General features: G+C 32.0%; 1 protein-coding gene across 6 annotated transcripts; it reads left to right on the top strand.

Moving 5' to 3' along the window:
• The first annotated feature begins 2,279 nt into the window (after positions 1 to 2,279).
• LOC136988464 (protein hunchback-like) lies at positions 2,280 to 25,819 on the top strand. Of its 6 annotated transcripts, XM_067286315.1 has the most exons (3): positions 6,969 to 7,539; positions 8,313 to 8,612; positions 22,731 to 25,819. In XM_067286315.1, exon 3 carries the CDS (start codon positions 22,787 to 22,789, stop codon positions 24,791 to 24,793), a length of 2,007 nt encoding a protein of 668 aa, XP_067142416.1. In that variant the 5' UTR covers positions 6,969 to 7,539; positions 8,313 to 8,612; positions 22,731 to 22,786; the 3' UTR covers positions 24,794 to 25,819. The 6 variants fall into 6 exon arrangements, with proteins under 6 accessions (XP_067142415.1, XP_067142412.1, XP_067142416.1 ...); XM_067286314.1 differs by lacking the exons at positions 6,969 to 7,539; positions 8,313 to 8,612 and adding an exon at positions 2,280 to 2,373; XM_067286311.1 differs by lacking the exons at positions 6,969 to 7,539; positions 8,313 to 8,612 and adding an exon at positions 2,280 to 2,394.
• Positions 25,820 to 27,706: the final 1,887 nt, after the last annotated feature.

The following is a 27,706-nucleotide window of genomic DNA, read 5'->3' as shown; positions in this document are numbered from 1 at the left end:
TCATCACAAAGCAGTCGCACCCAAAAACACTTTCCTGTTTTTTCTGTTTTTGTTTAAGGCCTGACAGTTTTATTGCTCTCTCTTTCACTACGAATGGGAGAGAGTAAAAAAGAATAAAAGCAAGAATTCTTCCCTTCTTTCATGGGCCTACCTATAAAAGAGGGAATGACATCCAACACGTTTTAATGTAGTAACACGAGTTGCGTTTGTTGTGACGTTAGTAAAAAGCAGATGTAAATCCGTCAATAGTCGATATTGGCTACGATTGAAAGGCAAAGAGTTTAGTAAACCGTTAAAACCTGAAGTGTAATCCTTCCAAAGAAACATCTGCACGTACAACACTATAAGTAGCTTCACAATGCGGAAGTGTGAAGTGTTTATCACTCTTAACAACAGGGTGAGATGTAATTGCAGCTAACACTCTCCCACATGTTAGTACTTCCAGATGGGTTATTCTCACAACAATCGTGTTTTTCAATCCACTACCCACCAATCATTAACAATTTTAAATAAATTAATCCAACGAAATCACTATTTTTAGGAAAATACACGCGGCCGAAAGTTAAACAACACTAAACAAATGGGGGTTGATATTTTCTACGATGGATTGGTATGGTACTGATTGGAATGGTGGGAGAATTGTATTGATTCGGATGAGTCATTGGAAACTATGATTGTGGAATAGAGGATAGCAAGGAGTTTGTGTACTCACTGAGTAAATGTCACAAATCACCCTTTCTTCGTCCCTCCAATCAGTACTTGTCAGTAGACGGCTGCAATGACGTCAGAAATGGAAATGGTACAAAAACCCTCTCCCATTGACCCTACACTATAGATAATGAAGTGTTTTTTAGAATACTTATTTTACAATGCTGCTGCTCAATGGAATAAAGTGCAAACATTATTACAGGCTTTTACGAGCTTATTCAATCGGTCCAACACTTATTAGTTAAATTCTACTAAATTAAAAGCGTTTTTTGGGGGGAGTTTTAGCCTTGAGTTTTCATATTTAACATATATATTTTATATTATCTTATAACTTAAATCAATTTTCGATGAAAGGATCATGTTTTCAAACCTTTACATGTACACTTTTATGCAGTTTTATATGGAAAAAAATGATGAATAGACTTATAAATACATTACTAAATAATTATTTTATATACTTTTTTTTGAATGTTACTCAGAACATTCATCTTAACTAAAGTAATACGATGCTATCCTTAAAATAACTGACTATTTATGGTAATATCTTCTTCATTCAAAAAAAAGAATTTACACAAATTCATCATAAATTTCCTTTATATATATATAATTTATTTAGTTTTTTCCCTCACTCAAAATATTACTTTAAAGAATAAATTTCGTTTCTAAATCTATAAAATAATTTTTTACCCTAATAAATTATGGTTTCGTTGGCATTAAGTACTTTTCTGTGTAGACTTATAAAAATGCATTTAAAATAAATTTATTGCACAGAAAATTTCCCCCCTTTTTCCCTCTATGAAGCTATATATTTTCCCTCTAGATTGTAAGAAAAAGTATTAAGTTTTAGTAGGTCTTAGAGTTATTATTTATATTTTAAAATCGCTAGTAGAGGTTTTAAATTAAAATTAAATATTAATTTAGTTGCTTAAAATTAATTGTAATAAAAAAAATTAATGTATAAATTAAATTAAAAGCGACTAAACTATTAAAAATTTACATAATTTATCGTACTTAATAGATTTAATTAAGTTTGAGTTTTAAATCAACTTATTAAAAACTTAACTTGATTTTCGAACAAATTAAAAATTAAATTAAAATATTTTAAGAAAAACATCAAAATTTCGATTAAATCAATATAAAAAAGCGCATCTTTCTTACCGTAAGGTGCACTCGTTTTGTATAATTAGTGTACATTTTTACGTCAAATTGACGTCATTAACAAACTTTCTCATAAGAAAAATGTAAAGAATGACACCAAATTGACGTCATAGTTGTACATTATTCGGACAAAACGAATGCATTTTTAATTTAATCGAAGTTATGGACCAGTAAACGAAGATTTATGCAAATTTTTCGAATTTCTAAAGCTTTAAACTCGTGTATTTAATCTCTTTTTTAAAAAATATTTTTCTTAAAAAATGATTATTTTAAGCTGTTTATAATGAATAAATAACGTCCTAACACGTTTTAAAAAAAATATATTCTCTAATTTGAATGAAATTATCGGAATTTTTTCTACTTTTTTTACTATTAAAATGAAAACATTAAAAGTTTTGACCATTCCCAGATGTTGAAGACAAAGAACAGCGAGTACAGAGTAACAGCGAAGTTGACCTTTGATCCTTAGATATTTTGACCTCTGTCACTCAACCTCATTCTCTCAAGGTATCTGCTTTATTTTAACATGTAAGTTTGTTTTTATTATATGGTTTTTGTACAAAAATTAACATTATTCAAAGCTTATTCATACTTACATTATTTCTTCAAATCGAGAGGGGTGTTATAAACAATTAAAACCCTCGAAACAATGAAGAATATAGTTTTTTTTTTCCTTACAGATATTTGCTTATCTTTAGGAGAATAGTCACAATTACAGGGCATGGGTGGCCAGATGTTGTAGCCTATAGTTTCAGTCACTTTAACCTGTCTTCCAATGTACTGTCCTTATCACTGATGGAATAATGATGTCAATACTGACAGGAAACTAATAACAAAACAGCAGATGGTGTCTCTACAGCTAGGTCGATTTTGTGAGTTGGGGAAAAAATCTTGTTGGTTGTAATGACGTCAGGGATAAGCCATTTCACTTTACATAATTGTAAGGAAAGGCTATGTTGAATAAATGCCTCTCCCCCGTGCTTACAGGGACGTCATTGTCAGTTTCTATCAGCCACGTTATCATCAAGATCAATCGAAAATCTTTACAAATATTTAAAAATTACATTTACATTATATTTAAACTTAAAAAATTACTTATTTTTCTACATATTTTCCACATTTTTTCCTCCCATATACGAACAATACAGGATTAAACTATGAATATATCAGTAATCCCGTGATTAAATCCTTTGCTATCGGTGGCACACGATAAAAGGTTTTTTTTCTTTTTTTACCTCCTGTTGGCACATGACTTTATTGTATATGTAAACACGTGTATCGGTGTAATTCTATATTTTTATTGACAGGTACTCAATTCTTGGCAGTGTGAAGTATGACTGCAACAATAAGGGTGTCAGTAGGATCATTTTACATACAGTATCGGTTGTCGGATGGTGATGAAAGATCTATTCATAATAGGGGCGCGTGTAAACTAGCTCTATATTTATTTTTCCATCCATTTTTTTTCTTTTTTTCGTTTTTATTCACAAAACATTCGCCTCTTTTCAATGGGGTAGAGGGGACGTACAGAAGTACTTATTACGTCATAATCGAGACAACAAATTCCGTCGGGGGTGAATCTGTTTGTTACTTAATGCAGTAGCGAAACCAGATGGCTACAAACTCCCTAACACGCGTACAAAATTTAGTACAGATCGATTTTGCAGTAGCTATATTAGGAAGGGAAAGGGAGTTCTAAAAAATTCTATATAAGGTATCAGCTCGTGTTGTACAGTACAGTACGTAAGACGTGTTTCTATACAGGATCACACGACGGTTTTAGAAGTAAATATTCACTCGAACATTACGTACTATTAATTAAAATAATACTTTTTAGTGTAGGCCTGTTAAGCCACCATATTTGCAAGTAACTAGATCGACTAATTATTAAGACGAAAAAAAAAGCACAAGAGAATTGGCGACAAAAACAGAATTTTAGCAAATAAGCTATTAAAGAAACTAGATAAGAGATAATATTGCAAAGTTCCTATCCCATTATCGCCATTTCCTAACACACCCTAACGGGATCATAACGGAAAAACGTAAAAATAGATTAAAAAGACGGATACGCGAAAAATCCATGGGTTAGTTTTTAGCTCGAGGACATAACAAAAGATTATTTGTGGAGGAAGAGATAATAACTTTTATGTTTTTGCCATTGAATACAATAAAAAAGGAGCCAAGAGGTGTTAATAACTTCTTGAAATGTAACTTATTGAGACAAGTCTAGTCCACTACACCACTCCAAGTGGTAGTGGTTAATAAGGGTCAGCGGTGCATAACGCCACCTGCTGAACGAGGGAAGTGTTTCCTTTGACATTTGATAGTGTTCTATTGTCGCTGATAGTAATTAGTTTTTCAATAAACGTAAAATCGAAATCGATATGTATTTATTCTGCATACTTCGATTCAGCGCTATCGATTATTATTATTATTTGTCTTGTAATTAGAGCGTTTGATGCGTCTCGTACGTTAATTGCGTGATGATTAGCCATTAGAGGGTAATGAGTAAATAAAAATGACATAAATCAAGAATAATATAGTGATTAAATTCATCGTAGAGGAAACGGGTGCGAGTTGCGTTAATAACACCATAGATATAAATCAAGCGTATATAAAATCTACACAGGATCACAAACCTATCCATAAGGAGGCGAAAAATAGAATGTCCCAAAAACCATGTAATTTGGACGCAGCGGGGAGGAGAGTAGCTTTAACATCCCTGCCGGATTCAGCTTTTTCTGCTCAGCCTAGCCATCTATAGTATAGGACGAGCGATAAAAACCCATAAACTTGATTTATACCGTCAATACGTCACACGCTGCAGCCCCTGATGTCAGCCAAGTGCCTATATTTATGTACATTGTATGTATGGAGGAGGATAGTGGGTGATGGAAAAAATGACACAATTTGATGCGGACAGTGTCTCTTCTGTATTGACTTGGCCACTAGGCCTTAACGCATTTCCGTTTCACGGCTCCTGTCTCTCTCTCCCAACTGATAAACTGCACACATTAGGAAGGCTAGCCATTTTTTCGTTATAAAGTGCCAAGTTGTAGCATGAAGTCGCCTTTACTGCATTCGTCCGTTCGATATTTGAACGGAGGTAATGGAAAATTGTACAGGATGATAGGAATTATTTCCAGGAGAAGATATCGTTATATTAAAGTTAGGTAAGTGGATTTAATCACTTTTTTTTCTGGCCTACAACTTGCGTAAACTCCGCTCGGGAGTAGTGTTTAATAACTGTTTAAAAGTGGAGTGTCGAGTGGATAACGGAGAGCATCCTCCGGAATTCCACGATGTTCAAGGATAGGTTAAGCATTTCTAGTTCTAGAAGAGAATCTAATCTTTAGAAATAGTCTCAATTGCTCTGAGTAAAAAGTTTTACAGCTTGTTCATGGACGGAATAATCAACAAGCGATCTTCCAGAACTCAAAATTCAAATTTATAGCTAGGCATTTTAATATTGTTTGATCTTTACGGCTAGATAGCATTACAAAAATAGCTAGGCCATTAAAATTTAGGTAATTTGCATATATAGATTGTTCATAAATTCACTAAATCTAGCAAAAAATTAGCTATATTGAGGGAAATTCCGTGCAGAACCAATCTGTAGCATCACTTTTTAAATGAGATTTTGTTATTATCTTTCGTATATTTTATCGCGCAAAAAATAAAATAATAAAAAAATACGCTACTGATACGGTTAAAAATAAACATATCTAATCGTGTTTTTATGGGGGAAACTCTACTCGAATTTCCCTTTCTACAGCGAAAGTATCATTTTACAAACGTTGAATTCATAACATTTATCGTTTCTATACGGTAGTTAATGAGGTTGAGAGAGTATAACATACGTTTATAAAGTGTGATAGATTAATGATCGGTGTTCCGTGTAATTGTATTGTTGCGTAATTCTAGTAGAGTGTAACATTGACCTTAGGGTGGAAGGATAAGGTCCAGGTGTTTGGCTTCGAAAAACAGCAGGACCACCAGATGTCCGCCCACGCCAGTCAGTTGGCCGCCATCTCTGAATGGACTGCAAGAAATACTTCTCTTTACATTTCGTTTGATGCCATTGTGTGGTTTGGCTAACTCCAGAATGCACTTTGGTGTAAGAAATACTGCGACTCGTTCTCAAAAATAGTTCCATTCTCAATAAGGGTTGTAACTGTACTTGGCCTAACAAAATTAGATCTCTGGATTATTTTGTGCCCCTTTTTCTGCCAAACTGTAATTAAGTTAGCTTCTGGGGTGTTTTTCTAACCGCTCTGGACAGTTGTAATTATGGAAATGGTTTCTGTATAATGAGGAAATTGTAAAATTTTAATTACAATGCTTAAACGTAATTAAATGACAGTGTAATGTAATAAAAATTATAGAATTTAACAACAGTCCTACCCTGTTTTTTAAATTTTTTGATTGTTTATTTTGGAGTAACTTTTCATTTTTATAAGTAGTAGAATTAATTTTCAGCGCAGTCAGTATTGGGAAACGGTGCCCGTCTGTATGTCTGTACGGAGTGTTCTGTGTAATTTAGAATTTTTTGGTTAAAGTGTAAGGAAAAATATGATTAATGATTTCCATTTATTATATTTGTAGACTTGTGACCTGATTGACTTTCTCCTTATCACCCCTACCAGCAATGGTTGAAACCGTAGGCAAGTTGGGGGAGTTATCCTTTCCTGACCATTCCTACTATCGATCCCCTGACTATGGGGGCTGAGCGGCTTAGCCCTGTTTCTAAAAATACTCTCCCATCCCTACCCGTTTCCCCTTGTGTCGTGTTACTTACAGTTTGGGATCTTCTGAAGTCATACATAAGGTGCCGTTGTCAAGTGCTAAAGATTCGATAATACGAGCCAAAGTAATCTCGAAAAATTGTTTTCAACTCTTTACTTATACTCCAAACTTATAAATAATGCAGAATAAGATCAGTTTTTCTATCTACGTGACGCTATTATTAGCTGATACACGGTATAGTGTTTAATATGATTATAACAGATGATAATTTGATTAAGCTAGGCTCTTAATAATGGTAAATCCAATTATCTTCATTGAGTTTAGGGGGTAGTTTTGGAAATATTAAGGTTTATTTTATTTGATTTTTTTAAAAAAAAGGTAATGAGGATAATGCCTGGGACATGGTAGATTTCATTGACAGCTGTTTCGACTTCAGTACGCAATACTCCATAAAACAGTAGAGTTTCAACTTCATTACTGTTCTATATTTGCCACATACTTCAAGGGAAGGGAGACTGCCAAGCTACCAACCAATCAGTGATCGTGTAAGCGATGTCGTCCGCCAGTGCATTCCTCCAGCAAATCCCTTTCGGGTGTGGTGTTCCTGTGCGGACGTCTCTTACGAGTTTCTCGCTCTACCTAAGCTGTAGGGGGAGGACAGGGCGGGAGGGTGAGTGGCCTTGTAAAGAAACGGGTCTGAAATAACCAGTTTAATAATCTGGTGGTGAAAAATAATTGGAAATTTTGTAAAAGTAAACAATGCTTTTCATTGTATTCGAAATGATGCAGACGAGCTTTGATATTGATTGGTGAAAATGGCGGATGCTTCTGGAGCGAAAGTGTTGCTAAAGGTGTAAGTCTTCGCTCCTCCCCGCATCTGAACTCCCCCATTAAGAAGAAAATCGAATTTATTTAAAAAGTTAACAGGTGAGTCGAGTTTCCATCTTTCTATAAAATGACATAAGAGTATTTCTTTTTACTAAAATGCGATTGGCACTAATTCATAATTAAAATTACTCAACAAGTTAGTTTTTCTTTTATTTTTATATATATATATATAAGCTATATATATATAGTACACACTGGAATGGGAGACCATTAGTGAACGACCTCAACTCTACGAGGTTAGCCGTGGGTTATCGTCGCTGGGGAAGAAATTTTATGGCCGGGCACACTAGTCAACTCTCAGAAGGGGGGATACTCCAAAAACCAACACGTGGTATCCATTAGGACTTTGCCACTAGCCAGCAGGCGTGATGAAAGAAAAAATGTAAGATTTAAGAAGGATCTAACATAATAATTTTCTTTGCAGAGCGAGAGAGAGAGAGAGAGAAAGAAAGAAAATTCTCTTAAATTAACTCGAAATGGGTCCGTTTTGGTATAATGTCTATCGTAGTTATGATGTGGTTATTGTACTTTTTTTATTATTAAGTTTTTTAGAGTCGAGTTTAGTAATTTCTTAATAATCTTCACCGTGGATACGCCCACTTTGATTACTCTTTTCTAAAAATGGTTTCATCCATTAATCATAAAGAAGAGCTCTCATTTCCATTCTTCTTTGTTAGGACTCATCCATAAACAATTTTATTGTGTATTTTTTTTTTTATTAAGGTTTTCAGGATGGTAACATTAAAACCATTAAGCATAGAATCCACGAGATATCAAGTGAATATCGTTGTGTTCTCTTATTGATATCTCAGAAGTTTCCGAATTACCATTGCTCGTGGAGGATGTACTTCTTCACGTGGCATGAAATTTTTCCGAATTTAAGAAATAATCTTTTAAAAAATGTAAAAAAAAAGTCATTGGCACACTGACCCATAGCGGTCGATGACCCTAGGGGATTGGAGATGGAGTTGGCCCGGGGGCGTTAAGGGGAGGTCACATGACATGCGTGGGCTCTCTGTGAACCCTTTGTTGTGGCAAAGACCGGTGAGTGGAGATACTGAGTGGACCTTGGTCAGTAGAGACTGATTCGTTCGCCAAGAGTAATGGAAAACGTGAGTGGCTATTTTACTAATTTTCGAATTTTAGGAACCGTCTCAAATTTTGGGGATGAGTTAAACACGTAGTAAACTTTTACGATAATGTTAAGATTTTAAAACAATTAAATTCGAATTTATACAGTTCTTATTTAAATTATACTTACTTTTACGGCTAGAAAATTTAAAAGTACAGTACAGTACAGTACAGTACAGTACATAATACAAAATAGATTGTAAGGGAAGAAGTAATGCACTCGTTTCGTCTAGAGGGAGGAAGCTCGAATCGATTGATATTTGTCATATTTATTCCATATTTTGTTTAGTTTGATCTCGCTTATGAAAGGAATACAACGTTAAATAAACTTTATTTATATATTATAAATATTTTTAAGTCATTTATATATAAATTTACACATTTTTTTTTATTATCCATAAACAATTTATGACTTGAGAAAAACAGCTTAAATCTTAATCTTTGATATAAAATATGATTAATTTCTTATCGTTTGAATCATTTTATATAAATATAATTCCAAAAAAGTAATAAACAGCATTTAAATATTGATTTACTTAAATACATATAACGAAATTAAGCTGTTAAATATAAGTTTTTTCCTTTTTTTGTGGACTGAACACGTAAGATTTGTTTCGAGAAGCTTAATTACTTATGGGATTTACCATAATTTTTTTATTTTTTTATTATTATTTCGTACTGTAGTCAGGGACACGAAGGTAAGTTTGATTCACTTTGTGACCGTATACTTCAATAGAATTGTTAAAGTTTTAGCTGTATTTAGTATTAAAATTAGATAAACTTAAAGGGAAATCGTTAATTATGGTTATTTTTAAAATTATTTTGTATACTTTTATGTTAAATCGTTGGTGTAGGTATTCACTAGTCACAGGCTGTAGTTGTAAGTTCAGCAAAGAGTGTGCTAAAGTTATACTAGAAGAAAGCGCGTAATTACTTGTAAAAAATATTGGTTATTTTAAATATTAATATTCTCTATCATATAACAGGAAGATATACAATATTTCTATTTAAAAAAATCGCAGGAAATACGGCGTATAACCTGCGCTTTTTTTCATAGAAAGCAACTCTCGGTTGTAAAAATAAACGAAAATTACACAAAATACACAAGTTGAAGGTCTAATTAATTTAAAGTAATAGATTTTATTTAACGGTAATTAGTTATATCAGCAAAATAATTAGATATAATTACATTTTAGTGTTTTTATCAGGCTTAAAATGGAACGGGCAATTCTTATCGTTAATTTTCGAGTCTCCATTTTGACGTGAAAAATGTTTTTATTTTATCGCTCAGCAGGGAAGAACAGTTAAAACCTTTTTAATTTTGAGAATTTTCTTTCGTTTTTAAGAAATAAAAGAAAAAAATTTCTGAAATTTTCTCGAAAGTATTAAGCAGATGTTTTTCATTTACTTTTTAAGCTTTTTATTGCACGCTACTGTAAAATTAACGTTTCCAGTACATTAGAAACACATTATTTAAATTGGTTTTAATTAGTTCTTGTAAAAAGAATTCCCACTGTACCCATTATAGGGGTTGGTATAAATGGTTTATTCAGGTTTGTATACCAGGGAGCCATTTTTTCTGTGTCAGAAGGGGTCTTCAGGTTTTCTATTGTTCTCTTTTCTTTATGGAACCCCTTTTTTCTTCCCTGTTACTGCGGAAATGTTGCATTGGTATTTCCTTTTTTGTCCTCCTTCTTTCTTTAACAATGCCCGAGGGAAACTTAGTAGAAGGGTCGTGGCACTTCCGTACACCTGCGATTCCCCCTTCAAGTTCCTGCGTTCACCTGTCGTGACCACCGAGGTGTAATGTTCCTCCTTTACTTATTTAGGGTAATAACTTCGGTATTTTGTCAAAGAATTTATACATATTTTTTGACAATTTTGCTGATTTTAAATTCAAAATTTGAATCTTTTCGTTATGTGATAGTTTTAATTCGTTTTTAACGAAAGGAAGATGTTTTTATCACAGAAATTGTCCTTAGAGAATTGCGTTATTTTAGTGTAGTTCGAAGTAAAGGAAGGATTCTATATTTAGTAGAATTCGGGCTAATGGTTAAATTTTCTCTCCAACAGCTTTAAAAACTTCGACACAAAAGAATTCGTTCAAGGACACTTTCATTTACAGTTCACGGTTTAAAAGAGTTAAGTTTTCTCTACCCTGGGGTGGTGGCCAGCAATTCTAAATACATTGAAGCTGACCACTGTCCACTATTATACTTTTCCAACAATAAATCTATCGCATGGCATTTTTATATTTATGAGGCTATTAACTCTTGACAAAATGGAATAAGAACAATTAGATTTACAAAAATTTTCGGGTCTATCTTAACGAAATATTGTCATAAAATCATTTTAGAAATGAGATAAACATTATGAACTCTGCACTTTGATCTGACCACGATAACATTTAATGAACAAAGAAAAACATCGGGAAAATAGCCGCTTTTTATCTATTTTTCTATGACTATACAAATTCGAGGAATATTTTGTTTGATATCAGCTGATAAATGAGATTAAGTAGCTTAATTTTTCCATTTTTCTATACAAGAATCCAATTCCCCATTTTTTAAAAGAAGGGGTTTCGTCGTTTAAAGGGTAGAATTAAAGGGGGGAAAAATCATTAATTTCTCTCAAATTTTTTGAATAATTCCTACGAAATCTTTGTTAATATTTTAAGGTCAAGTTAACACGCGTGTGGATACCGCTATCTTTGCTAATTGTTACAGAAAACTGTGATAATGAATGTGGTAAAACATATGGTTATCTCTAAACTTCTTTATACAATGTTTATATTATGAATGTTTGATTTAAAATAGTTGTTTTGAAAAAATATTAATAAAGTTATATAAGAATTAATGAAAAATAAGACTGTTTGAACGGTATAAGGCTTAATTTTTACATTTAAGGCTGTAGTTTTAACTGCAGATGCATTTATTTAAGTAGCTATTATCTTTATCCTTTAAGCTTAAATTCCTGTTTAATTAAAAAAAATAATAATAATAATAAAAGGTTGAGAGCTAATTCCAGAATTTTATTAAATATTCTAGCATAAAAATTTATTTAAAGCATTGCTTATATTTTATATAAGGGGCCTTACAAGCGTTTTACGGTGTTCTAAAACACCCAAAGACTAAAAATATTGCAAGTAGATCATTATTATTCAAGATTATCGCGGCCAAAGAGTCGGAATTATAAGAAATATTTAAGTTATCCAAAGGTATAAAAATCTATTTGTTTTAAGACCAGGCCCCACAGAAGTTTTACAAGATCATTTGGGTTAGACTCGGAGGCCCTGTGGGAGGCCTTAGTTTTTACAATTTAGTTCTATTTATGTTAATATTCACACCACAAGTAGGCACTTTGGTAGTGTTTTATATGCTTATGCGATGTTCGAAGATAGTTACGTGAGCTTCCTAGGCTAGGGCTTCAGAAATTTAGTCTTTTACATTAAAAAATGATACGAAGTGATGTGAGTTAAAGTTTCTTTTGACAAATTATGGTGTTTTATTGATTTTGTTTATATATTTTTATGTTTTTGGAGGAGCTGAGTTTACTGGTTCAGGCCTCATCCCATTTCTCTCAGGCTCTAGTTAAGTTTATAATTCTTAGATATTGTTAATATTTGAAACATAAATGTAAGGAAAGAATGAAAAATTTAGTATTTAATATGAATATAATTAAAAATTTATTAATTTTTTCACGAAAATATTCATTAAATTGGGTTATGTTAAGCATTGTAAAAGATAATACGAGCAATGAACATTTAATTTAAAAAAAGGGACTTTATTCATTAAAAACTCATGCTCAAAGAATTTTGGGTAATGTTCTGTAATTATGGGCTATAAAAATAGCGCCATCTATTGGCGAAAATCGGTAATTTGTAGAATAATTGTAACGTCGGTTCCGTTACGCGTTTTTAAAACTACAAATGATTGACATGCCTCATAGATCCTCCATTAAGATTATTCCGCCATATTAAAAACATAACCTTGTGATCTTGGTGGTGATCCAGCTGTATTCTTGCGAGAAAAAGATCAGCAAAGCGTCACAAATCCGGAACCACGGCTTGTGATCCTATGCCACGTGGCTTGAGCCCTGTAACACGAGCCACGGCGTCAAAGGGCTCATCGGTTCCGTTCAGCTGTCCGCCCTTCAGGGCATAACGGCTAACCTGTCCTGGCAGCTGCCAGTCCGCCCTGCTTCCAACTGATAGGTTTATTACCCAATAAATCTTGTCGCCAGGTAGCTGAACCATCTGGTAGTGTTTACAACCAAACTTTGAGATGTGCGGTTGCACAAATAAGAGGGTTTTTTAAGTTGCGGACGGGTGACTCTAATAATTCACCCTGTTGACCTAATATCTGACAATGGTGGCGGGGGGTTTGCGGCCGACGAGGGATGACACACAAAAAGGGTGAACAGATATCATTCAGTAAGGGGGTAGGACACCATGGTTTGCTAATACACGTGTATTCAGTAAATAAACTAGTAAATAAATCTGCTTTCCTTATTTTCGGTGAAAAAGATGGGAAATTGAGCGTATCAAAAATGATTTTTTTTGCTGCTGAAATTCATTGGCGCGTTAAGTCTTCGTGGTACCCAGGCAAATTTGAATTGTGGGATCCCGTGTACAGTGTTGACTTCAGGCATTTTTCTTCGGAAAGATTTTTTTGGGGGAGGAATTCCCCGGTGGTATCCTCATTCGTTTTTTTTTAATACGATCTCTGGAGATTTTACGTTGCCCGCGCTACATCGGCAATTTAGGAGTCCCCCGACATGCTCCAAATTTAAATTCTTACTACAATAATGAGTTTATAAAAGATTGGTTTTGGGAACCCCCGTTGAAGGGGGCCTAAGCAATTGCCCGTTTTATCCGTGGGTTAACGCGTTTCTGCCGAAATTCACTTGTTATGGTAACTTGGAGCAATGCAAAATTGGATTTGGGGCATAATTTTCAAAATAGATCAAGTTAAAACGGAGGTTCACAGTTCTGTTGTTGTTGGAGGGATTCGAGTAAATTTCAGCTTCAGCAAAGCAGTTTTTCCATCTCTCTCTTCTTTTTTTTTACAATTTTGGTTTCCCCAAACACTAATTTCTGCGAAGCAGCCTTCATTTAGCATCTCGTATCGTATTACAGAGTTCTGATCGTGGAGGACCTTTGACCAAGCTATTTCGGTGACCCCTCCCCCATTTCTGGGCGCGATGGGCGATTACGTTTTCCCGGAGCGGCAGAAGCTGCAACGTTCCTCAACCTGACGTCATTTGGAGTTGGGGAAAACGCGAAAAAGTGCGGAAAACACAAAATTTTCTATTTTTATCTTGGGGTCTAAGGACGTTATTTGTTTTGAGTGGTTTATCTATACCGAGAGACTTTACTGTTTCTCAAAGTCCAAGTAGAGAAGTCGACAAGTCGGGTGAATAAGGGCGTTTTTACTTCTGCAGTTAAATGTAAGTTTTGTGCTTTCATCGCATGTTTATCTTTAAAGTATTCACTTATGAAATTAGTTTTTTCAACTCAATTTTCGCCTTTTACTTGAAAATCCTTTTTTGTTTATAACGAAAAAAATGTGGGTTAATATAATCGAAAAAATTTGTATTTTTTTCGATCAGTGTGTGAAGTTTTATTCGTGTAATTTATTTAAAACATTAATTTAAGCCATTTATGATGGTACTTCCGAGAATGAATGGATAAAATATACAATTTCCTGATGTTTCCTGTAGTTTTTCAGGGGACGTTTTGATAGACTAGATTGTAAATATATATAAAAGTGACTGGATCAGAATGAATCAGAAAATAATCAGAGATATAACAGAATAGAAAAACTCCTGTTTATAAAGCTCGATAGACACTATAACAAAAGAAAATATTTATCTCTCTCTCTCTCTCTCTCTATCAAGGATGTTTTTCACGTATTAAATTAATTAAATGATTTATTTTTTTTAATTTTATCATAAAAAATTTAAGATTATACACTCCATTTATAAAATAAAATTAGTATTTTCCCTTCTGAAATTGAGACAACACTTAAAAAAAAAATCGTTCACTTAAAACACTTGCGGTAATTTACAAGAATAGAGAAGAGACCAAAATCAATAACTATTAGTGGTATCCTTCTACTTATCAACTACACTCAGCATACAGTGGGATGCTGCTTCATCGAACAGATTCTCGTATAATCCCAACCCTTAGATCTAATCAAAACTCTGTTCCTATGAGCTCATAACGTAACAGAATTCCTGGTCAGTAGATAAAAAAAAAAAAAAAAAATACGTAGAGGATGAACTTGGTCGTTAATGCATTGATACAAAGAACTGACACGTCTCATAAAAAAAAATGTACCTGATTTACAGGAGGATGACCATATGTTACTTTCCCTTTTGACGAGATGGGGCTTCTTCGGGATATGTCCTTTAGGGGAGTCGTTTATGGTAAGTCTAAGAAACCTTAAAATAAGGATTTGTCACTGATTTTCTAACAAAACTATTATACGTTGTGCATTTAAAGAAGGTGTAACATACTTCTTTATTGAAAAAATTTCGTTTTAAATTAATTAGTAATAAATAAGTACAGATTCATCACAAACCTTATATGTACCGGTACTTATAACAAATAAGGCCAACGACGTTCGTAGTTATTTATTACTAATTAATTAATAATACAGATTAGAAGCTTCTAAAGTTTAATAATTACCTTTTAAATTAAAAATTTTTAACAATTTTTTCCGTTTAATTATGCCCCCATTTTTAAAGTCTTAATACTCGTAATACACGGTAGAAATCATTTAAATGTTTAATGGAGGAGACAAAGTAATTCGCTATCTTCGTGTACTCGTAATTCAATTATTCAGAATTACAAGTACACGCATTCAATTTTTCAAGAAAAAAATTCCTTTCCCCAATATTGCTCGAACGATTTCCACCTGCTCGGAAAATTTATTGTATAGTGAGTGAGAGAGAGGCGAGCATCCTCCCTAAGATCATTTCTCCTCTAACCATTAAGGGATCACCCTACCGGAAATCAGCAATTTTCATAAATTAGACCCATCTTTACTCTTATTATTTAGAAAATGTAGTTTAAAAAATCTTCGTCCGCACACAGTTTTCATTTAGAAACTCTAATTAATTAATTTAGATCCACGTGGATCTCTAAATATCCACACAATTCTCGTCTCTTAAGCTCTAGGACACGTGTTTCTGTACAGTCTTAAAAGTGTATTAAGTAATAATTGGATCCGGAGGAGAGGGATGCACGAAATTTCATTGAAAATACATAGAAAATTGCCATTTTTCTTCACATAAATGTTAATGATATTCTTATTTTAATGATAGAGGTGTTTAATGCTTATACATTTCCATCTAAATAGCTCTATACACCAAAATTATAAGAAATATTAATTAAAAATTCAACGGTTCGTTAATTAACACTGTGTTATTTTCCAGCGTTATTCGGGGAATATTATGGATTTAATTAATTAATTTTCGATCGAATACTATAAGAAATAATCATAAATTTTTAATTGCAATTTAACATATTTATAAATTTGTTAACTAATTATTATTATACATATATTAATTAAATATTTAATTATTACGCATTTTATAAGCGACGTTCGAGTAAATAGTTTTATAATTGTCATCCTTTTGAAACGTATGTATTAAAACATGGTGTTTAACGACAGAAACATATAAATTAATAATAATTATAAGGTTATTGAGCTTTGTTTTTAGACTAAATCTTGTATTGGAGGGCCCGAAAACCCGGTTATAAGTTAGAATTTTAAAAAAAGTAAATAAAAATTTTAGTAAAAACTTAATTAAATAAAGAACTAATTAATTTGTCTGAATAATTAATGTATTCAGGAAATTAGTTTAATGATAATTATGCCCCGATTTAATCGATAATTTATTAATTTCCAGTCAAAAGAATAATTTGACTGAAAAAATTCTTCAATAATTGTCTAGTTTGGACGAAAATAATAAATTTACATTTGTTTTAGTTAATTTAATTAGTTAATTACAAGGGTAAACAGCTTTTTTTGGCCACCCTGTATTTCTATAAAGACATTAGAATGTTTTCGTGTAGGGAGATTCCAACCGGAGTGAATTTACAGGGGAGCGATCGCATCCCGCAAAATTCTATTTATTGCCAAGGGGAGCTTCGTTATATTTTTATAATTAGGCTACTTTTTAATACCGATTTAAGTTCATTCTAAGCAATTTTTAAGGCAAAATATATTGTGTAAGCATCGTTTCAGAAACTGCTTCAACATTTGCATCCCTCTTCCCTTCTGGTGAAGACGAAAATGCTAGTAGAAGTATAACAAGAAAAAGAAGCTTTTCTATATATAAACGTTAAAATCTGAAAATAATACCGTACGTAAACTTACGAAGACAAATATACGCATTTATTATTTTAAGTATTTTTTTGCACGCACACCCTCACGTGCGTTTTCGAGACCCCTCTTTTAGGGCTTTATCCGTAGTTTACGCAATACAAAATCACTTCTTAAACCGAACAAACTTAAATGAATACAGTAAAACCTGTGTAAGCCGGAACGGAACTGTGCACGGTTTTGAATACGTTTTTCCGGTTTAAACAGGTTAAATTTTTTACAGAAAATCGCTCCGTTTCGAAGAATTTCTTTCCGTTTAGGCAGGTTTCTGTCTTATTCGGGTTCCGTTTCGGACAGGTTTTACTGCAAATGTATGCTTTTTTAATTAAATTTATTAATATTTTGTACAGTATAAGTACTATACAGTATAATACATCAGCGCATTGAGGCCCTAGGAGCAATTTTGTTACGAGGCCCTTTATGTAAAGTGTTTTAAAAATACAATAAAATCCTTTTTAAAGGCGTATTATCTTATCGCTACATAATTTTTGAGGCCTATCTTGCCGAAGAGGCCTTTGGCGCGCGCTTTTCTGCGCCTATTGGCTTATCATACAAAATTAATTTTTTACAGTATAATAATATAAAATACAATATATATTTTATTACCACAGTCATATAATATGTATTTTTATGTCAGAATTTTTAATTATTTTTATAACAATAGAGCTCCACACTACAAGATTGTAAAATATAATGATTATGAACATATACAAACACTACAATAGCGGAAGAGGGGCCTCAGAAAGGTGAGAAGTGTGCAAATGTGGGGCCTCATTCATACTGAAAACTATAAAAATGTGTGAATTATCATTAAAGTTAATAATTTTGGGGCCCCCGCCGGAGTAAGTAGCTTGCAGGTGTCCTGTAGGTATAAGGGCGATGTTTTTAGATACTAGGAAAAGACAATTTACACAACGAGTTCTGGATAATAGCAATTGTTTCGAATATATAAAATTCATCGAATTCGATTTTCCGTGCATTGTTCCAATTATAATATTGATTTTTCTGCTTATTTTGTCGTCGTTCTTCGATTATAAAACAAAGATTTTTTTTAAATTCTAATTTTAATTTCTTTAATAAATTTCAATTATTTTATAAATGAAATGAATTTATTGGGTTTATTTTATGTTTAAAAATAAGCTTAAATTAATTAAAATTTTTATGTAAAATGAAAGTTACTTGGTAGCTGGTGCCATCTGTTATCAACATATGTAATTAATTTATAATCATTAAATTCTGTTTATATAATAGAAAATAAATAATAATAATAAAGGTTTATTTAGTAGAAAATTAATTTAAAGAACAGCTTATAAATGCTCTCAATTAATAAAAAAATGTCGAAAACGTCACAATCATGATACCATAGCGTCTTACCTGTAAATTAGTCTGTTAATTATCCAACAGATGGCGACAGAAGTATTTCCTCGATTTTTTACGGAGAATTTATTATTCTAAGAATAGATTTTTATATTTTAATTTTCTGATAATAATCTGAAACACGTGTATATCTTTTTTCAATTTTAAAATTAAATACTCATATTTTATTCTATTAAATATTTGAAGCATGTATTGCAAAAAATTACTCACCCACTCAATGATTGCACTATTAAAGGGAAATTTTATATACAGTATATAAACTGAATGAGAATTTAACTTTAAATTGCATTTAATAAATTCTGTGATATTAAATATGAAAAAGTTTAAGTTGTTGCTTGATTTCCCGACATTCTTTATTTGTTATTATTATCCTTGATAATTTCTACCATTACTTTTAAGTCTTCAGATTGGTTCGGGAGATATTAAGGGAATGGAGCCATATCTCCCGAAATAATGATCGAATTTTTCTGAAAATTTATAGAAATATTTTCCCCTAATACACAAATCTACCGGAAAAATTTTAGAAGTTTTCGACAAAAGGTACAAGAATTATTAAGCTTTAAACTGGGTGAAAAAATCGTACCACGCTATCCATATATACAGGAAAACCTCCAATTTTTAAAAATTTCTCGACGTTTCAAGGTCTCAGAATCCAAAAATCTTGAGGGTCAGCTTTTGACCGAGAGCCATACTTTCTCCCTACGTTATATAACAGCCAGGAAAGTAAACAGTGGAATGAGTACTGTACTTTAGTGTAATATTTTCTCATGAAATCCAAATGAAAAAGTTCAGTCGCACGTTTTGGTATAATATATCATAATTTAGATACATGCAATAAATCTTGGGATGTATGACATCGTTTCGAGTCGATAAATTATTCATTGATGCCCACACGAATTGTTGACATCATTGAATAAGTAATACGACCAAGAAGTTTGGTGAGATTGTTGCATACATCTCTATAATTACTTGTCTCTTAACTCCAAATTTAATCTTTCTAGTATGAAACGTGAAACATTTATAGTGTTGAGACATCTTGTAATATATTGAATATAATATTTCTTTCACTCTTCAGCGATATACAAGCTCAGTTAACCGTATTGGAGTAGTTTTGTGGTATAAATATTGCTTATTTAATACGGAAATGTTTAATTTTTTTGTGATAATTCGTATAAATTTTACAAGTTAAGTGATATACATTGAAGTGTTTTCATACGAGAGCAATTTACTCGAAAATAACGGACGGATATACCATTTATAGCCGATTAAAGTTAAAAACCAGTTATTTATAATTTTATCGAAGATCTGTCACTTGAAAGCAGGAAAAATTGTTCTTTATTTTTGTTTTTCGAAGGCTGAACAGATTTGATTTATAATTTTTATATATAGCAGTAAAATAGTAATGACCTTTATTAAAAAAAGAACCTCCTAAACAGCGGCCATTTTATTCGTTCAGAGGCTTGACTGTATTTAATTAAATGTTGTAAAGTATTAATTTAAATTGATTGTAATTAGCTTGTTGATTTATTTGACATTTCACTTAAATAAAGTATGAAATTTCATATTTGTAAATTGATTTGAACATGTACAGTACTAAAGTAACTGGTGCAAGTGGTTAAGAATGGTAAATTTAACACTATTGTACAGAAAACTTACAAAAATATATAAATAATTTAACATTGCTGCAGTTTCTCATCTTCTAAAGAGCTTTTTCGTTTATTAAGAACTCAACTGTTCTGTGTTTTTGCTTACAAAATTTATTGATAAAACTGTACTGATAAATTATATACAATTGTGGTCTTTACTTACGAAAGAAATGGCGGAGATTTCACCAATAATAATTTGAAAACAATTAAATAGAACTGATAATAAATATCTTTTTTATATCAAAGTTGTCACTACCATTTTAAATGCAGTTCATTTTAAAGAAAAACTAATTCGTTTACTATCAGAATGTTGGATTCTACACATTTGATAACAAAGAAAAGGCCTATTTATTCTTTTTTTTTTGGAACGTAGAATATATAATTTTATATTAATTGAAGTTAACAGTATTACTATAGTGAACAATTAAGGCATACGTCTTCATAGTCATATAAACAATTATTTATTTTTGCTTATTAATGTACAAATTAGATTAAATTATTCAGTATAGAAATTGAAAGAATTTCTATTTGTGGTGTTTATCTATTATTAAATAGCTAAACAACACAAGACAACAATAAATGTAGATATTTCAGTTTAGAATCCGCTTAATGTAATCACTTTGGCTTGCATTATGAGTAAGACTGCGATTAGTGAAAATTTTAGTTTTATACTTAAAAGGACATGTTAAAACGGTTCAAAAATATATGACACAAAGATTTATTAATTAAATATGCCATTCATCTAGTATTGCTTGTTACCGCCTTTAACAATAGTGAGGGTATAATTGATGAAATCAAACAATTTAAACTATTAAATTGTGAGAAAATAACGTTTAAAATGCTACAGAATTTGGGCTGGTAACCTGAAAAAGAGAGCTTAAAAATATCTATTTACTCAAAGATAACGATAACAATAAGCGACGTTTATAAGTTTGGGATTTGCTAATTGATGACACCATTCTTAATTACTAAGTTTACTGTTGCACGTTTCAAATAAACTTATATTTTCCTAATACAGTACTAATAATAATCAGAAAACAAGACCATGTGAAGTATTAGAACATAAACATCTTAAGAGTTAAGAATTTAAAGGGGACAGACAGATCATACTTGGATAATGAGATGGATTGATGACGAAAAATAAGATTAAATTGTAATTATTTTGTATTAAATATCGACATGGAAATATTTCATTTGTAAATTCCAAATTTAGTTGACAGAAGACACAATAGCATCATTCAAGCGAGAATAAGTGGGATGAACAGGGATTGATTCTCTGTTCTCCCGGTGAGATGAAAGAATAGATGAACCCAAACGGAATCGATTCTCGACGATTTTTATTCCTCTACCTCTTTGGTTGACGCATCACCATGACTATGGTCTACTCTTGATGAATATACCACTAAAGAACCACGACACAATTTATTGCTCAATTTAAAAGAAGACAACCAACCAAAGCAAACAATAAAAACTACTTCGCTGGACATTAATGCTTTAATATAAATCTTATTCAATTCATCGTAAGCGAATTTAGTTACAATTAAGTCTTTATGGAAAGCAATAATTAAATATTCTTTTGTATATTTATAGTTTAGTCATTTAAAATACTGTCCGTCTCTTAATTTTAAAAAGTCGTTTTTAAATTCCTGAAACGTCTTAAGGTTGTTTTATGCACTAATGAACACGTTACAGGAAATTAAATTAAAAAGAAAGACGTTGACGAGATGAAAGAACGATATGCAGAACTAATAAGCTATATGTTGGTAATTTATTAGTTCACTATCATTAATTCGCTGTTTGATGCCATTTCAATAGCTTTTGGCTTCCGTAATTCATTATTGTTTATGCTGTGGAACGAGACAAGTGATCCGAATTAAGCGATTACTTAATAATATATAATTATAACGTAGTAGCACAATTAAGAAAACATAATTAAAAATTCAATTTAAATCGATCATTTACAACATATTTTCAATTAAATGTTTTATAATATATTAAAATCTTGCTATATCTAACGAATTACACTAGGGCCTTGTGTGATATTAAAATTATCGACCGGCATTTTGTGTTTTAAAATTTTAGAATGGAAAATTTTCAATTATTTTTATGTTTTAATCGTTCTTTTCTACATTTTCTAATTTGCATAAATTACTTTTATGTTTATTTTCGTCCATAAATCACGTTCATTCTCACCCAGTTTTGTTAATTTACTTTAATTCTCAGTGTTAAACTGTTTATTTATATAGCATCATTCTACATTATCGTAATTTATATCTTTTACCTTCTATTTTCAGAAGAGAGTAATAGAAAGTTTCAGTAAAATCCATTCTCGCCATTGATCTTCCTCTTCCTCTTGGATTTATTCACTCATAACTTTCTATAAAGATCTTTCCGTTTCATCACTAGCTAACCTACACTTTAAATTATCATTAATTTATAAATATTTATATGAAAATTGTGAGAATTTATTTCTGTAGAGCGAATATAAATGTCTACAGACATGTATAAATGTTGAGAAATATCGTAATTTATTTGTTTACATTCTAATATTTATAATTTAAATAAAAGTAATGATATTATTTTGTAGAATTTTTCATTTAAATATATTTTAACGATGTATTTTCATTTTGAGACTTAATATGCTTTTTAATGTCGCTTAAGCAATTTTATTTTATCTTTATAGTTAAAATTATGTCAACTGTCAAGAATCAACGTCACGTGATTTGCTATATTTAAAGAATGGAAGAACAACAATTAGCCAATCCACCCTGTAATGGAACGGAGGCACTAAATTTATCACCCGAAACATCAACTCCAAATAAATATTCTCCATATTCTTCCCCAGAAGGAACGAGTTCGACATTCGTATGGGCCACGTCAACGACGTCAAATGCCGTCATTAATGGTCACGATAGTTTACACAGCAACTCTCCATCACTAGAAGATGACATTCAAAGATGGCAAGATATGCAGACTACACCCGATGGCGAAGTCACTCACAAATGCGAGGAATGTGGCTTTCAAAGCACTTCTAAATTCCACTATAATTCTCATTTAAATACTCATGCAGAACATAAATGTTCGTTTTGTGATTACACTTCGCGAACCGAAGGTAGATTGAAAAGACACGTTAGAGAATTTCATGTTGGTCTCGACTCGTCCAAGTGTAGTGAAAAAGAATCGGAAGACGGAGATTCTGGCCTAGCTTCTTCGAATTCTAGCAAAAAAGCTAGAAACTATCGTTGTAAACAGTGTGATTTTGTCGCTGTTAGTAAAGCAGATTTCTGGCAACATAATCGAACGCACATAAAAGAAGAGAAACTCTTGACTTGCCCCAATTGTCCTTTCGTCACTGAATATAAACATCACTTAGAGTACCATCTACGTAATCACGCAGGATCCAAACCTTTCAAATGTAACAAATGCAACTATACTTGTGTCAACAAATCAATGCTCAATAGTCACATGAAATCGCATTCCAATATTTATCAATATCACTGTGCTAGTTGCAGTTATGCAACTAAGTATTGTCATAGTTTAAAACTTCATTTGAGAAAGTACAAACATACGACTGCAAACGTTTTGAACCCGGATGGCACTCCTGCAGAATCTACAGTAGATGTATACGGTAATCGAAGAGGAACTAAAAAGAAGAAAAAATCTGGTTCAAATCAGGAAGAAAATGGCAACGGAGAAATGATTTCTCAGTCGAATTCGAATTCGCATACTGAATTACTCGTTCCTTCAGTGGGATATTATTCTTTCCCAACGATTCCTTCGTCTCAGGTATGTTTACCGTTTACCAATAACATGAATGGTTTAGCTAATTCGCATTGTTTAAATCGAACCGGTGTGGATTCCTCTCAAACGACCGAAGCTGAACGTTTTCTTAAACCGACCATTTCAATTCAGCCGTATAAGTGCAATCTTTGCGAATTCTCTTCAGATTACAAAGATGCTTTCAACAGACACATGGTATTTCACGCCACAAGAGATAACGAGGATCTGTGCAGAATTTATGGTATCAATCCCGAAACCCTCTTTCTGTACGATTCAAATCATCCCCTTTACTCTCTCTATACGAAAAATGGTTATCTGTCTGCACCCGCAGATAGAGAAAAGTTAAATACGGACTATTCAACTCCGAACGGAACCAGGCCCAATTCTCCAGAAGAATATAAACTTTCATTCAACTCGCTACCTTCTCCTAAAGATTTCGTTTCAGAAGAAGAAAAGACAGTACCTACGACTACCGAAAATATTGAAAATTCTGAAAATCACACAAACGGAAACGTCGATTCTTCATTACCTTTAGATCTCAGCAATTGTAAAACCAGTCCAAAGAATAATAAAGCCGATTCCTCTCAAGAATTTTCTCGCAATCGCCGTAAAGGAAAGGCCTTCAAAATAGAGAGGATTTACATGAAAATTGATCACGAAGACAACAAAGACGATCACGAAGAAGAGAATTTAAATATGAACAATTTGCAAACGCACAAAACCAACGGACAATATACGAGATCCAACGAAGAGAAACAAAATTCTGGTCCCGACAAAAATGACGGAAAACTTAACAGTTATTTCAATTGCATACATTGTGATTTACTTTTCAAAGATTGTGCCATGTATTCCATACATATGGGATACCACGATTATAATCATCCATTCAAGTGTAACGTCTGCGGTATTCGCTTCAATGATAAGTTATCATTTTTCATTCATATCGCACGAGTGGCACACGATTGACTGGAAATGGTGACTAAGAAAAAAGGAGTGTGCATTACATCTGTGATCTTTCTTTCTTCCATATGTAATTCTCAGACGTCAGTACTAGGTTAGTATATATACTACGGGCCGTATATTTTTCTAAGAAGTGCCCAGCCCGTAGTATTCTTAAAATGGCTGCAATGTTTTAAAAAAGAAACCTAGTCAAGTGACTAATTTGTGCTGTAATCAAAAGTTAGAATTACGGTGGCATAGCTCCGAGAATTGTTTTGCATAGCCGAGCGAATGCCGTCCGTAATCTTGGTTAATTTTTGTGCATTTGTGTCCATGTTGAACTCTATTTATGTTTCGGTAGTTTCTTCCGAAAAATGAGGACAGCGTCGCCAGGATGGCGGGTCTTCTGCACTTTTAACAAGGAAGAAGAATAACATCCTAGTCTTTTTAGATGTCCCCCCAGTTGTAGTTTATTATTATTTTTAAGTAGGATAACTAATATTACCATAGACGAGCAATATACATAAGATATTTCATTCCAGCCATTTTTTCGTAGACGTATATTTTGCAATCAAACGGACGCTACCAAATTCCATGAGTAAAGCGGGATTATAGCTCAGGGAGAGTTTTTGTTTTTAAATTTAATTATCCCGTACGCAACAACAAAAACCAGAGACAAAAAAAATTTAGTTCCTATCATTTAACGGTAGCGCTCATTTTGGTGCTTTATTATTATATTAATATTATTATGTATATTATTAATTATTGAATAGTAGACCTCTGCGTCCTTTTTATAATATGAATTATATATATATATATATATTTTTTTTTGTGTTTTTTTTCTGGGTCTTTCATCGCACATTCTTTTTTGGTATCAGCCGGATCCTCTCAGGGATTATTATATTGGTCTCCGGATTACGATGCCATTGAGGTGTTCGTACAAAAACAAAGCTGCACTACCTCAAGATCTCTTTTTTTACGGGTGTTTGCGCATTTGTAATTATTATTATTAATTTTTTTTCACCTTTCCTCGCTCCCCTTTGCTGAAAATTTAAAGAAAAAATTGATAAATTTAATGAATTTTCATAGACGATTATAAAGCACAACCAGAGTTTTCGTTTATATCGCCTATGTAACCTTTTGTAAGTGAAAAATAAATTAGATACATTTTAATTCGGTATAGAATAATATATGAAATATGTATCAAGAAATAGTTTTAAAATGTTTTTTAGTTAAAAAATAGAAATTACCTGTTAAGCGAAGTAATCTGAAGTATTTTTCGACTCGGACTGAAGTACAAGAAATCAAAATATTTAAAAAAAATGGAGTAATTCAGTCTCAGTAAAGAAAATAAAATAAAATAAATAAATAAATATTTAAATTGTTAAATTCAATCTTCTGATTCCAGTGGAAGAATTTTTCTATTACGTGTTCCGTGTTGTGATATTGTATATTGGCTTTTTTGTATGTTTAGAAGCGCACAACAAAATCAAAAAAAAAAGTAATTAAAAAATATAGTAACAACTCTTTTAATTAAAATTAGACGAACTAGAAGGGGATTTTAAAATTTTAAATTATTCTAATTATTAACTAAATTTTCATTATTATATCTACTACCCCTCTATAAATTACCCGTCCAAATTGTACTATTGTGCGCCCTTGGACTCTTCCTATTATTGTTTATAACGTCAGAATCAAAAAAAGGAAAAAAGAAATCAAAATTGTCTATAGCATGCACGGTTAATATTTAATTATTAAAAAATAAAATGTTTAAAAATATTTACCGCTAGTCAGTTTAAAAAAAAAAAATCTGTAAATGTGATCTGGTTATTTTTCAGTTTTGTCACACTAATAAATTTTTGGGGTGCGGGGAACTTCATCGATTTTTGTGATTTTTTTTTCCCTTATGAAATTTGTGAAAGTTGTGTCTGTATTTTTTATGAGAGAGAGTACAATAAAAGTGCGTGATTTGTCAAAAAATTGAGTGTTTTATTCCGATTTTATATTATTTAAACCAAGAGTTTCCAACCTAAAGTTTTCTAGATATAGCTCGCTATATCTAGATCGGTATAGTCCCCTGAGGGGGGTTAGTTAATTTATTTGGTAGGGTCGGAGAACAAATTGATTATTATTATATTTAAAAATAAATATATAATTTATTATTGTATAAAATTACAGTAAAACCTGTTTAAAACGGAACAACAATTTCTATTTTGGCAGCCATTTTATTAATTAACTCTGTAGAAGAGTTGGGAAGAAACAGTGGTGCTTAATGTCTGTATTTCGCTGTTATTTTCCAGACAATGAAAGTACGAAGTTAACAAAAATATAAAAAAATAAATTCTGGCACTTGCACGACTTCTCGGCATTCGAACTGGGAATTAAGCGGAAAGTTATGTTTAGTGCCATCTGTCATGAGATTATTTAAAATAATTTTTAATATAAAGTATTAATTATTATAAAAGGCAAGACTTATTTTTGGGGTAAGATGTGAGTTCTAAAAAAGTTTTTTAATTGCTAGTAACGAGTAAACTTTTCATCAATGACCTCACTCGAGATATAACGCCCAAGCCCCTTCTGTTTCTCCTTTGACTTATAATCTCTAAAATGTAATACCGTGTATTAAAGTTTGGGTCCGGAAATCCGAAAATATGAAGCAAAACGGTTCTCTGTTGTAGCCTATAACTGAAATGATAGACTGTAACTCGCGTCGAACATAATCTGTGCTAGCGAGTTTACAACATTAATTATAATTTTAGAATCAAGTTGCTTTTAAGTCAATGGAACTCCGCTTTATTCAGGTTCTTTTATGCAATTGGTATTAAAAAACCTCTCATTTTTGTTTTAGACAGGTTTCTGGCTCATAATAATAGTGTTTTACGTAGAAATCATTTCATTTTCCGTTTTTTTAAAGGTTTTAGGCTTTACTGTATGAATTTT

The sequence above is a fragment of the Centruroides vittatus genome, unplaced genomic scaffold (assembly GCF_030686945.1).
Source record: "Centruroides vittatus isolate TY-2023 unplaced genomic scaffold, ASM3068694v2 scaffold_3315, whole genome shotgun sequence".
Taxonomy (NCBI): domain Eukaryota; kingdom Metazoa; phylum Arthropoda; class Arachnida; order Scorpiones; family Buthidae; genus Centruroides; species Centruroides vittatus.
The sequence above is the reverse complement of the archived record's forward strand: the minus strand, read 5'-3'. Positions and strand labels throughout refer to the sequence as shown.